Source organism: Athene cunicularia (assembly GCF_003259725.1).
Source record: "Athene cunicularia isolate RWA chromosome 1 unlocalized genomic scaffold, athCun1 chr1_part2, whole genome shotgun sequence".
In the NCBI taxonomy this organism is placed as follows: Eukaryota; Metazoa; Chordata; class Aves; order Strigiformes; family Strigidae; genus Athene; species Athene cunicularia.
In genome coordinates, this window is record NW_020799092.1 from 81,028,358 (window position 1) to 81,040,431 (window position 12,074).

Genomic DNA, 12,074 nt, shown 5'->3' on the forward strand with positions numbered 1-12,074 from the left:
TTAACTTATTTGCAGATGTGCTGGTATTGTAGGTGGGGGGAGCTGTGGAGCCCCCCCCCGGGGTGGTGTGGGGGTGCTGGCTGGGGGGGCTGTGGGGGCTGCCTGCGTGTGACAGTGGGGATGTGCAGGGGCAGCTCCGAGGGTCCCTGTGCGTGGCGGGGGAAGCCGTGGCAGTTGTTTGTGTGTGACAGGTCTGGGGGGAGGCTGCTGTGGAGTGTGGGAAGCTGGGGCTGTGTGGGGGAAGCTGGGGGGTCTGGGGCAAGGGGAGGTGTGGGGGAACCTCCCTGTGTGGCCCTGGGGTCAGCGCCTGCCGGGCTGTCAGGGTGAGGCCTCCCCTCCTGCCTGTGCCTTAGTAGAAGAGTTGCAGGGGATATGGGAGGACATTTTTCAGTCTGGCGGTGAAAACCCCGCAGCAGCCCTCCTCAGCGTGTAGAAAGGGATGAAACGTCCCTTTGATTTCACTGTCCTGACAGTGCAGCTTCTGCTTCTGCAGCAGGACGTGGTTCAGGGAGAGAGGTTGGGAGTGTGAGGATGGGGGAGAGGATCTCTGCTTAGGGCTGCTACATTTATCAGCGTGGGAAGGGAAGTCTTGGGGCTGAAACTGTATGAAAAACCTGTCAGAAAACCTACCAGGCAATGTGCTCTTGTAGAATTCTCCCGGTAGTCCTGATGTTCGCTATTTCACCGTTGAACTGTTGTGGCAGTAATGTAAAGGTGCAGTATTTGTCCCAGAAAGCAAATTATTTATGTTCCCATCTAGTGAAGAATGATGTGACAAGTTTTTCAATGAGTGGCAGGCAGGAACAGTAGCACATTTTGGTGACGGGACTAGAAGAAAAAAAAATTAAAAAAAGAAAAGAAAGAAGAAAAAAAGTCCCCAAGGGTTATTTCTTTCACACGTGGTATTAACTTTTAGATGTACGGAACCCCTGGGACGTGGCTGTACCATATGAAAATCCTCTGTTCCCACTTGAAACGAGTGGGAATTTTCAATAGCAAAACTGCAGAGCTGTGCAAGGCCTTTCCTTGCTCCGGCTGCCTTTGCTTGGAGAAGGCAGGAGCTTTGACTCTTGCTGCTGGAGGAAGTTATTTTTCAAAACTGAGGTTGGAATCTGTCTCTGTCCTCTTATCTGTACCTCACTGGAGAAGGTGGGCCCTGTTGCTCAGTAATGAGGTGACAGTCTTTAACAGTAGAGTTAATTGAAGTAATATTACCTATTTTCCTGGTAAAAAGAATCTGATTGGTTTTTTTAATATGCTAAACATGACTCTGACTAAATGTAAAGTCCATTTACGTGATCCGTTTTAGACTATTGCTTTTTTTTTTTCTTTAATCATGTGCTGACTGAGGGTTTTACTGTATAAAAGTTGTCAAATTCTGTCATTTCTCTGTGTTGTTACAGATCATGGCAGCAGAACAGACTCCAGCAGCTTCTGTCATCGACAGGGCCATCAAGATAAGGAAGGAGATTGAAGCCCGGAAAGTGGTCTTGGCCTGGGGATTCCTTAATGTGTCCCTTGCAGGCATGATATATACTGAAATGTGCGTTAATTGTCACAGATGAATCAAACAAGCAAAGCCTCCTACTTTGTATCTCCCTGAATATTTCCTGGGACTGAATAGTTGCAAAATTATAACTTTTTTTTTTCCTTTTCAGGTCTGGAAAACTCATAAGTTCATATTACAACATCACATACTGGCCACTCTGGTATATTGGTGAGTTGCTGCAGCATTTAAATCAGTTTTTGGGGTTCTTTTCTTGTATTCCCTTGTCAGTTTTATTGCTGGAGAGGTGGTCTTTAAATCAGCTTTTTTTCCTCTCTAATTTTTTTTTTTTTAGTTTTAAATTTATCCCAAAACTTTGGTTTGCTTTCTGCTATCTCCCTTGAAACCCACTTTAGGGACAGGTAAGGAGTGTTAATGGCTTTCTTAGATAGGAATAACTTATTTGGTGCGTTAGATTTGTTTAGTGTGTGGAGTAAGGCTTGGGGAACATGGCAGTGTGCCGTGGGCTTGGATGGCATTTCACAAGAATTAAAGTTTGTTTTGGAGGAGTAGAGTCTAAGCCAGCTGTATCAAATATGATTAGAGGATGAAGCAAGAGGAGGAGAAAAATCATGAGATGAGTGACAGATGATTTAACAGAAGATGGTTTTTGAGAAATACTGTGAAACTTAATTGTGGTAGATTTGGAAGATGGCTGTCCATCTTTAAAAACTGAATTGTAGCAGTGTAAATTAATCTCAATACAGAAAGGAGAATTATCTCCAATGTTTCTTACATGAAAAGGTGAAGAAATCTTAGGTATTGCCCAATTTGGTACTTTTTGACAGCACTAATAATGACCTGTTTTTAATAGGCATATCTCCATTTTTGCAAACAGTACACTTTTATTATTCCCCGTGCTCAAGCTATGGTAAAAACTTCTCTGTTTCTTCTAGAACTTGTACTTGCATCTCTATTCAGCCTGAATGCCTTATTTGATTTCTGGATGTACTTCAAATATACGGTGGCACCGACCAGCTTGGTCATGAGTCCTCGCCAGCAGAACCTGCTGGGGCTGCAGAATGCAGGTGGGTGCAATAAATATCTTTGGCAATCCTTTTTAATTCTTTTTTTCTGTTTCAAGATGGTGTCTTTCTCAGCGGTGGGATTCTATTTTTGGAGGGAGTTCTGAATCGCCTCCTCTGACAGGAGCAGTAAACTGAGTTACCCGCAGCCTCTTAAAATTCACAATGGCAAGTGATAATTTGTTGAGTGTTTGTGAGGAGAACTGGGGGGGAAACAAGCACGGAGATGGTGAAAAAGGGCAGGGTGAGAGCGGCTGCCGAAGGACAGGGAGAGACTTGAACACTGTGAGGTTGGACAAGGAATTTGTGCCTTGTCCGTGGAACTAGGAGCAAGGCAGAGAGCGCAGGTTTCTATTTAATTTTGATGTCCTACTACTGTCACGCTGGGTAAGGAGAACCAAATGGGAGGGACAGACAGACCTTTGTGTGAAGTCGGAAAATGAGCCTAGAGGGTGGTCACTCAGAAAGCTTTTGAAGAGCAAAGCGAAGTTCTAAAAAGAGCCTGATGAGGTAAATGTACCAAAAGCAAAATGCCAGCAGTGTAGTATTGCGTTCTGCTCGTCTGCCCCTAGAAAATGGGCAGCAGGTGGTTGTAAAGCTCCAGTACCAAGGTTCAAGCATCTCCTGTGTTTATATGCAGAGATAAATGGAGACATTCAATGCCTAAAGATGCACAGAGTAGGCAGGTAGAGGAGCTGTTGAAATAGGGGATGGAGTAGAGAACCCCCCTGGGTTACACAAGGTGCCTGGTAACACTGAACTGAAATCTGAAGCTGCAGGATTCGTGCTGAGTTGTGGTCCTGTGTCTCAGTCTTCTCTTTTTTTGTCAGTGGCTTGACTGCTGAGCTCTGTAGGGGTCTTTTCTAGTGTCCCTTCTAGCATCTTCTTTAAATCGCATTGAAATAGTGTTGTGTATGCATTTAAAGGGGGGAGGAGAGTTTGGGCCTGCTGCATCCACAATGCTAATTCTGTTTTTCCTTCTTGCAGCGGTACAAACAACTCCACCGCGTGAGCTGGCAGCAAAGAAAGCCCCGTCTTTGACACCTTCTCCTCCCCTCCGGGGCCAGAGTGTCCTGAGTTACAGTCCGTCCCGCTCCCCTAGCGCCAGTCCAAAGTTTACTACCGGTTGTATCCCAGGGTACAGCCCTCAACTACAGGCTCTGTCAAGCACCAGCGCTTCTTACGGCAGTGCTGGAACCTATTCACCAGGCAGCAGCTACAGTAAGGTAAGGACCAGGCCAGCTCCTGAGGGTACAGGTTGGGTCTTCGTTTGGTGCCCTCTGCCACTGAAGGGAGCAGCAGCCAGCGGAGAGTTGTCCATATGTGTGTTTGCTCCTTTTGCAAAGCGGATCTCAGTTTGTTGTATCGGGATTTGCCCTTCTTCCCTATTGTCACCTCATTTGGTTAGAGCAGATGGTTTGTTTCAGAACAAAGCAAAACCAAGAAATCAAACTGTAAGTGCAAAGGACACCAAAAAAACCCCAACCCAAACCCCAAACAAGAGTCTTTTTATTTTTATGTCATTTACAAATCAAGGTGGAATTCTGTCTTCTTTATCTGATACAACCTTTTTTTCCTATTTGTCCAAGGTTTCCAGCTTCAGCTCCTCTCCCAGCGGGTCACCGTACCCCTCTAGCGTTGGGCCAGTGGAAAGCAGCAGTTTAAGGTCTCGTTACCGCTCTTCCCCCATTCTGTATAATTCTCCTACGGGTGAAGAGGATTATATGACAGACCTCAAGGCACTGCACACCTTCCTTCGGAACGAAGAACAGAAGCAGCAGAGAGTCCAACTAGGTAAAAAACCAAGCTGATTTGATTGGGAAAGCTTGGTCAGAAGAAGGGGTTGGGTTTGTTGGAGATTGGCTTTTATGGATGAGAAAAGTCACAGAGGATTCTGGCATCGTCGTACTAGTAAATAAACCTAACTTGTTTATGGTAATCACCTGTGACCTTGGTAAAAGTGGCTGCTGACTAGTTTAGTCCTCTACGGAGTGATTAGGGTGTGATTTCTACCGTGGTTTAGGACCTTCGGAAAGTTTTCCTCTCAAGTTTTCCTGGGGATGGGCTGGGAACGTGTGCTGAGAGATTGTCTCTGTGGCACTTGTTGGCCGTAGTGGCCCGTGATACACTGCTGGGCTCTGTCGCCTTGTGATGAGAGGGATATCTTGTGGAGGAGGCGTTTCAGATACGGGGGGGGTGAATTACCTGCAGGCAGTTTTTGTCCTGGATAGGGACAGTCGGGGTGCAGTCGGTGTTTCTGCAGACTGACCTCAGTGTCCCTATCTGTGGCAGTTCATGTCTGTGTCTCTTGTCAAAGCTTTCATGTACTGACCTGCTGTGCCAGTGCTGTCGCTTCAAGAATGTCTTGTCAATAACTGTACGTGACTGTTTAATAAACGAATCATTGCAGGAAGTTCAGATTCCAGCTCTCCTTCCACCAGCCCAACTTTCTGGAGCTACAGCCGTTCCATCGCTGACTGTGCACAGGTACTGAGAAAGTTCCAGTACCAGCTGGCCTGCAGGTCCCAGGCTCCATCAGCACACAAGGATGAAGCTGATCTGAGCTCAAAACAGGCTGCAGAAGAGGTATTCCACAGCAAAAGTAGTCAAGAGAGAGAAATGGGGCTCTGAAGTACACAGATTTGTGCAGAGGTTTGGATTTGAGCTGCACCAAAAATGTGGGGGAGAGAAAACCTCTAGCACTGAGCTGTCTTCATCCAGCGTGCGAGGCTCCTGGTCACTGTAAATGGCCATTGCAGACTCTGAACTGTAGTGGGAAAAATATTTCTCCCTTGGAGAGCAAGGCTCACACTAGATAAAATACATTTCTGCTCTAAAAATCAAGCTGAAACCGATCTGTATTTAACCCAGTGGAACAGCTGAAGGATATAAAGCATAAAGCCCCTATGCTGGCCTCTGACGGAAGTCTAATGCACAGGAATACAATTCACATGGCTTCAGTTAAATTTGATCGATAATTTCCTACGTTAACCTAATGAAAATTCCCATTCAAGTACCTCTTAAATGAAGCCTAGAGTTCAGAGCAATTTTATCCTAATAGAGCAGAGAGTTTCAAACTGAATTTGGACTCCTGCAGGATGATTGTAGCATGGTGTGAAGCTGCTGTAGGAGTCCCGTGATCCAGCCAGCAGCTGCATAAGAATTCGGGGAAAAATGCGATTGGAATGATGTAGTTAGTGTCACAAATTGTCACAGACCCTCAAAACTCTTGGTATTCTCTTAAGTTCTTACATGTACTTAATAAACCTTTCCATAGGTTTGGGCGCGAGTGACGATGAACCGGCAGCTCCTTGATCACATGGATTCCTGGACTGCCAAGTTCAGAAATGTAAGTCCAGTCTTAGGGCAAGACGTCCCGTCTCTGTGACGAGGTTTGGTTTTTCCTTGCTGTAACCCAAATTGATATTTGTGCAGTATTCCTAACTCACTCTCCTGGGCTCAAAGTGTGTAAATTTCCCACCCAAAGGTTGGAGTGTTTTTTGTCTGTTGTGAGCTGCATAATAAAAGCAAAAGGAAAAACCTTGATCTTAGCAATAGGAATTGCTAGAGCAGGGGAAACTTAGTTGCACACAATGGCAAAATAATTAGTAAATCTAGATTTGAATTAATTGCCTCTTCAGTTGTAGCGTCAGGTATGTAGTTTTGCTTGTGTGTTTTGTGTGGTTTTCTTGGTTTTTAATAAGACTGGTGAAAAGCAAAGATGAGTGTGAGATCCATGCCAGATTCCTGAGCATCTGTTCCTAAACCCAGGCCCAGCACGCTTCAGTTCTCAAATCCTGTCGCCTACAAACCCCACACCTTGTGTTTATCAGCTTCTTGATTTCCTCAAACAATTGTGAGAGGGAGTGGCCTCATCAAAGTATAAATTCCCTTTGTGGGTGGAGGGCTGTGCTTCATAACACCCCTTTCCTCATTGTTCAGAAAAGCTTTGGAAAGAAAAGCTTTATCTGATACTATCTAGGGATTTGTTTTCCTGACTCCTTTATTTGAGTGTTCTGGTCTTTTAGACCTTTTAGTCCATTTTTATATTGAATTTTCTGGTTTTTAGAAAGTATTAGAGAGTCATTTAAACTTCATCTAGCTTGATATTCTAATTTAATTACTTCTTGGTTGGCTTCAGTATTTCTGTTGCTAAGCTGCTTTGTGATTGTGATGATTAGTAGGATGTAAGCTAAAGGTTGAGGGGTTTTAAACATTTTTCTTGCTTCTGACCTCTTGAATTTTCACCTTTTTCTTTCCTAGTGGATTAATGAGACTATTCTAGTGCCACTTGTCCAAGAGATCGAGTCTGTGAGCACTCAGCTGCGAAGAATGGGGTGTCCGGAGTTGCAGATCGGAGGTAGGATGAGGCTTTGGAGCCTCTTCTTACCCTTCCTTCTTACCTCCCCCTTTCTTACACACACCCATGCCTCATTTAGTGTGCTGTAAATTTGCAGTGTCTCCCTAGAAAGTCTCACTGTCTCCCCTACTACGACTGGTTCCAAATGCTCCCTAAAATAAATGTTTTTTAAAATCCTGCTGAACTCCAGTTCTATTTTTTCTGTCACTGTACAATTCTGAAAGAACTGCTTCTCTTCTTGCTTCAAATCCATACGTCCTTAACCGAGAAGTGGATTTGATAGGCTGCGTTTAAATCAGACCCACCTTTTGGGGGCTCTTTGTTGTGTTTCCTCGAGAGCTGCAGCTCTTGTGGTGCCTCTAGAAAAACTGGTCCGTGCCGCTCTCGTCCCCACTTTGTTACTGGCCCTCTGCTCTTCAAAGTCGATGTAGCTTTTCTATTCTCTGACGTAAAGGCGACATCTGCCACTTCATTGGAACTGAAATGAGTGTTTGGGGTTGTGTCAGATGTTCAGTGCTTCTAGGACTTGATGCACCAACCAGGGGAGCTCTCTGTAGCCCCACCTGGCGCGGGAGGCGCCTGGGGGCCCTGTGGTGCTGGGGCTGAGCTGTGCTGGTGCTTCCTCTCTTGCAGAAGCCAGCATCAGCAGTCTGAAGCAGGCAGCGCTCGTTAAAGCTCCGCTCATTCCAACCCTCAACGTGCTTGTGCAGTATCTGGATCTTACCCCAAACCAGGAGTATTTGGTTGAGAGGATCAAAGGTATGTGCTGTCACCAGCCTGACTTTAAAACTCTCCCGTGACCAGTCAGGTGTTGTTGGTGTCACCCTGGAGGTGTTTGAAGAGTCACGGCAGGGATGAGAGCTGCTTTCTAGCAGCAGAGGTGTTTCTCTGCAATTTTTGATAGTGATGGAACGATGTGGGATTGGGATGTAATTTGGGAATGTTTTTTAAAAGCTTTGCTTCTCATTTCCCTCCTGCGTGCTCAGGGTGCAACATGCTCCAGTTAATCTCTTCACTAATTAAAAACAAACCTGTAAATTTACCTCCCTGTATAACCATCTTTACAAGCATTTCATTAGCTGAACTTTTCCTACTTTGTACATCAGAAACATGTATGAAGCCCCTGAAACCAGCACAAAATTTGGGTTTTGTGCACTTTCAACCCCCAGTAACTGCATGAATCTTGTTGCTTGCAGAGCTTTCTCAGGGAGGATGCATGAGTTCCTTCCGATGGAACAGAGGAGGGGAATTCAAAGGCCGCAAGTGGTACACGGACCTGCCCACCGACTCCTCTGTAAGTTTTCACAGCCATCTTGATACGATAGCTTAAAGCGGGTTGCCTTTCAGCAGAAGTTTTTTGGAGGGAGCAGCCACTAAGACTTTTGAGGAACAGGGTAAAATCTTGTTGGCATCATTTCCACAGATAATCCCCTTGCAGTCAGGGGGTTCTGTGGGAAATAAATGCAGATGGGATTGGACATTGTGTTGATCACACATGCAGTTAGTTGCACATCGTAGCCTTAGGCTGGGCTCTTAGACTCCTCTGCAATGTCAGATCACTACAGGGAGCAGCCTGACAGGTGGGGATCTCATTGGGGCACTTCTCTTGCCGTTTGGTTTTTTTTTTTAAAAGGCCAAATGTCTGCCTTAACCTAACAATTTCTAATGCAAGGAAAACCTTTCACCTTGTTCTCGTTTTCCTTTACTCTAATGGATAGAGGGGGGAAAATGCAGTTGGAATGGCCTGGGTGTGGTTTAATTCAGGAATGTTTTGTGAGAAATCTGAAATCTGTCGCGTATCCCACGTGAGAGAAGACTCGTAGTGATGCTTTGCCCCTTAACCTGGAAGTTGGGAGGGAACAGCACCTCGGTGTAAACAGTGACTTGAAAATGCAACTGAGGTGATGAAAATAATTAAAAGGAAGAGCACAGAACAATTCAGGGAGTCAGAAGTGAGGCTTTACAGTGTGAGTCTTCAGTTGAACTCTGTATCTGAAAGTCGAATTAGGGCGATTTGGTTTGGTGTTTTTTTTTTTCCCCACTCTCAAGAGATTTTCAGTTACTTGGGAGAATAAAACCCAGGAGATGGGAATGTCAGAGCTTCACAGCTTTGCTGACAAAGATACAGTTAGAGTCAGTTGCTGGAAGCTGAAGTTGTACAAAATCCATCCTGAAATAGAATTTGATTCTCTATTTGTGAAGATAATTAAATACTTGATAGTGACTGGCCACAGAGGAACTCAGTGTCTTGCTCCACAGCAGGGTGAGCAGCTCAATAAAGATCATGAGACAGAGGAGGGCACCCTGGAATGAAACTTTCAGGAATTCTGGGAAAGAAGTTCTGATCTAAGAGATTAAAAGAAACACTTGCCATGAGGTTCTGACATTAAATTACTCCAGACAATTACTGTAAGAATTAAAAAAAAAAAAAAAAAAATTTGCATTTTTTGTTGATCACACTGCAGGTAACACAAAGCTGTGCTTTCCAAGGCACATCGCCCAGATTTCTTGAGACTGTGGCCATTTAGCCCAGAGAAACTCTTTAGTTTTTTCTGTCAAACAGATCCCGTTACATAGAATGAACACAGCAAGTACCAGGTTACAGGTAACTGGGTGATGTTGCCCACATAAAATGTTGAGACCTCCCTGGGAAGGGTTAAACCACCAACAGCAGGCTGCACCCTGGTTTTCTGGATATTGTTTTAGGATTTTATTTCCAAATTTTGGCATTCTTAGTAAGACTCGTGGCCCGCTCAGGTTTTTCCAGTGATTTTTGGTTTGGCCTTTTGTGAGGGAAAAGGAGAGACTTGCTGTAATTTTTATTTCATCTGCCCTTCTGAGCCGAATCCTCGCAGCGAGCACAGAACCTGTCGCTTGAAGAGTTTGCTTGGAGTTCATGGCCTAAATCTGCTAAATCTGTGACTTTGCCAAATTCTGCAGGGTGCCGGGATAAAGTTGCTCGTGGGGGAACTGAGCTCCTGACACGCAGCATCAGTTTATCGCGTTGTGACTGAGGCTGTTTCACTTACTGGACAAACCAAACCTGCCTGCACGTGGAGTGCCGGGCCCGTCGGAATCTTTGCTTTAAGCATTAAACTGCCTCGGGCTCCTGAGCACACCGGGGTTGGGTCGGTGTTGCAATCACAAAAACTGTAATTAATACCTGAGGTTATGGCAAGAAAGCTGCTGTATTTTTAAGGATGCTAAAGCGAGATTTGTTTTAATTTTTCCAGATCATCATGCACGTGTTTTGTACTTACCTTGACTCCAGGCTGCCGCCTCACCCCAAATATCCTGACGGCAAAACCTTCACGTCTCAACACTTCATTCAGACACCAGATAAACCAGGTACCGGTGCCCACACTGAGCTGCCCTTGGCCTCGGATCACATCAGCACCTTTGAAATCCCGATCACCTTTGAAACTTTTCCTTTGCAGACACTTCCAATGAAAATGTATTTTGCATTTACCAGAGCAGCATCAACCCACCTCACTATGAGCTGATATACCAGCGCCACGTCTACAGCCTGCCCCAGGTACGGTGGTGGGAGCAGTGTCCTCCGCCTGTCAGGAAACCTGATTTGGGTTGGATTTGGGATGATTTTTTTTTTTCCAATTCTAGCCACATTTATTGACTGTTGACACTTCGGCTGGCTCAAGTGCAGGCAGTAAACCTTAGCTTGGCCTTTGACCATGATGTTATAATTAATCTGCTCCAAAATAGTAGTTTTAGTGTCTGTTTAAGATTCATACGTACCTAGGTAGTAGGTTCCTCTTGTTTATTTTCTAGCAATTTATTTTAAAATACCACGTCACACAGTCCTCAATGTGTGTTGTCACCTGGTGCCTGTCCCCGAGAATCCTGGGGGGAAGCTTCTGTCCTGGTTTTTAGGCTCAGAGGGTAACTAAGCCCCATGCAGCCCTTTGCTCACTCCTTGCCCCTCAGCGGTGGGAAGAAGAAAAATTTAAACAAAAAGTCTCAGGAGTTGAGATGAGGACAGGGAGAGGTTTCCTCACCCATTAAAAGAGGCAAAGCCCTAGACTAGGGGAAGAAAAACACTTTTAATTCAAACACTAACAAACCCAACACTTAACAGACTGGGACAGAGAGAAGCATTAAAAAACACCTCCCCCCACCCCTCCCTTCTTCCCAGGCTCAGTTTTGTTTGAGGGTCCTGCTTTTATACAGTTTAACAAACAAATCATACTTAAAAAAAAAAAAAAGGGGGGGGGGCATGGAAACATCTGGTAGATCAGCTTCACTCGGGGGCATCCTGGATCTGGCTGGGATCCGGGGCACTTCTGAGGAGTTCCTATCTCCTGGGAAGCAGCTGGCTTTTAGGGTTCTTGTTTTCAGAGGAAATCTGGTCGTATTTCATGCGGATGGGATGCTGCTCCGGAGGTTCACTCAGAACTCAGCTCTGATGTGAGGCCTGCGGGTCAGGCTTTGGCTCGAGGCCTGAGGTTCAGGCTTTTTTCTGTCAACCTCCCAGCACTAAACCACAACCACGGGGGCTTCTCCTTCCCTCAGAGCCCCGGGGTCCTCCCCAGGCAGATCCCTGCCCCTCTGGTGACCCCCACGGGTGCAGGGGGGGCCCTGCCGTCTCCCCACGGGATACAGGGGGGCTCTGCTCCAGCACCACCCCCCTTTCCACCCCCTTCCTCCCGCTGACCTCGGCATTGGCACAAGTCTCCTCATCACTCCTCCTATGCCCGACCCCCCCCCCAGGTTCCCCATCTTCAATAGGTCATGGCAGAGGCGCGGCCTTGGCGTAGCGCTGGGTCTCACCTGGAGCTGGGGGGGGCTTCCAGAACCTTCTCACAGAGGCCACTGCTGCAGCCCCCTCCTCTTTCACCAAAACCATCAAAAACTCCAAATCACCAAAACCCCCCAACATCCAAAAATCTGCCAAAACGCCAAAAAAACCCTGAAAAACCCACCCCCGCAAAACCAAAACTCAAACCCGCAAAACCAAAAAAACCAAAAAACACCCCCCTAAAAAAACCCCAAACCCCCCAAAATCCTGAACCCTCTAAAGTCCTATAAACTCCAAAAACCCCAAAACCCCCATGAACACCAAACCCCAAAGAACTCCCAAACCACCAAAACTCAAAAATACAAAAAAGCCCCCAGACCCCCCCCC

The 12,074-nt window shown here is 45.9% G+C and overlaps 1 protein-coding gene across 1 annotated transcript; it reads left to right on the forward strand.

The window, feature by feature from the left end:
* The first annotated feature begins 1,406 nt into the window (after positions 1 to 1,406).
* Positions 1,407 to 10,716, forward strand: TMEM209 (transmembrane protein 209). Its single transcript, XM_026841118.1, has 12 exons — positions 1,407 to 1,543; positions 1,659 to 1,717; positions 2,443 to 2,574; positions 3,559 to 3,797; positions 4,161 to 4,365; positions 4,982 to 5,157; positions 5,849 to 5,920; positions 6,835 to 6,931; positions 7,565 to 7,690; positions 8,128 to 8,225; positions 10,165 to 10,279; positions 10,369 to 10,716. The coding sequence occupies exons 1-12, from the start codon at positions 1,407 to 1,409 to the stop codon at positions 10,563 to 10,565; spliced, it is 1,653 nt and encodes a 550-aa protein (XP_026696919.1). The 3' UTR covers positions 10,566 to 10,716.
* Positions 10,717 to 12,074: the final 1,358 nt, after the last annotated feature.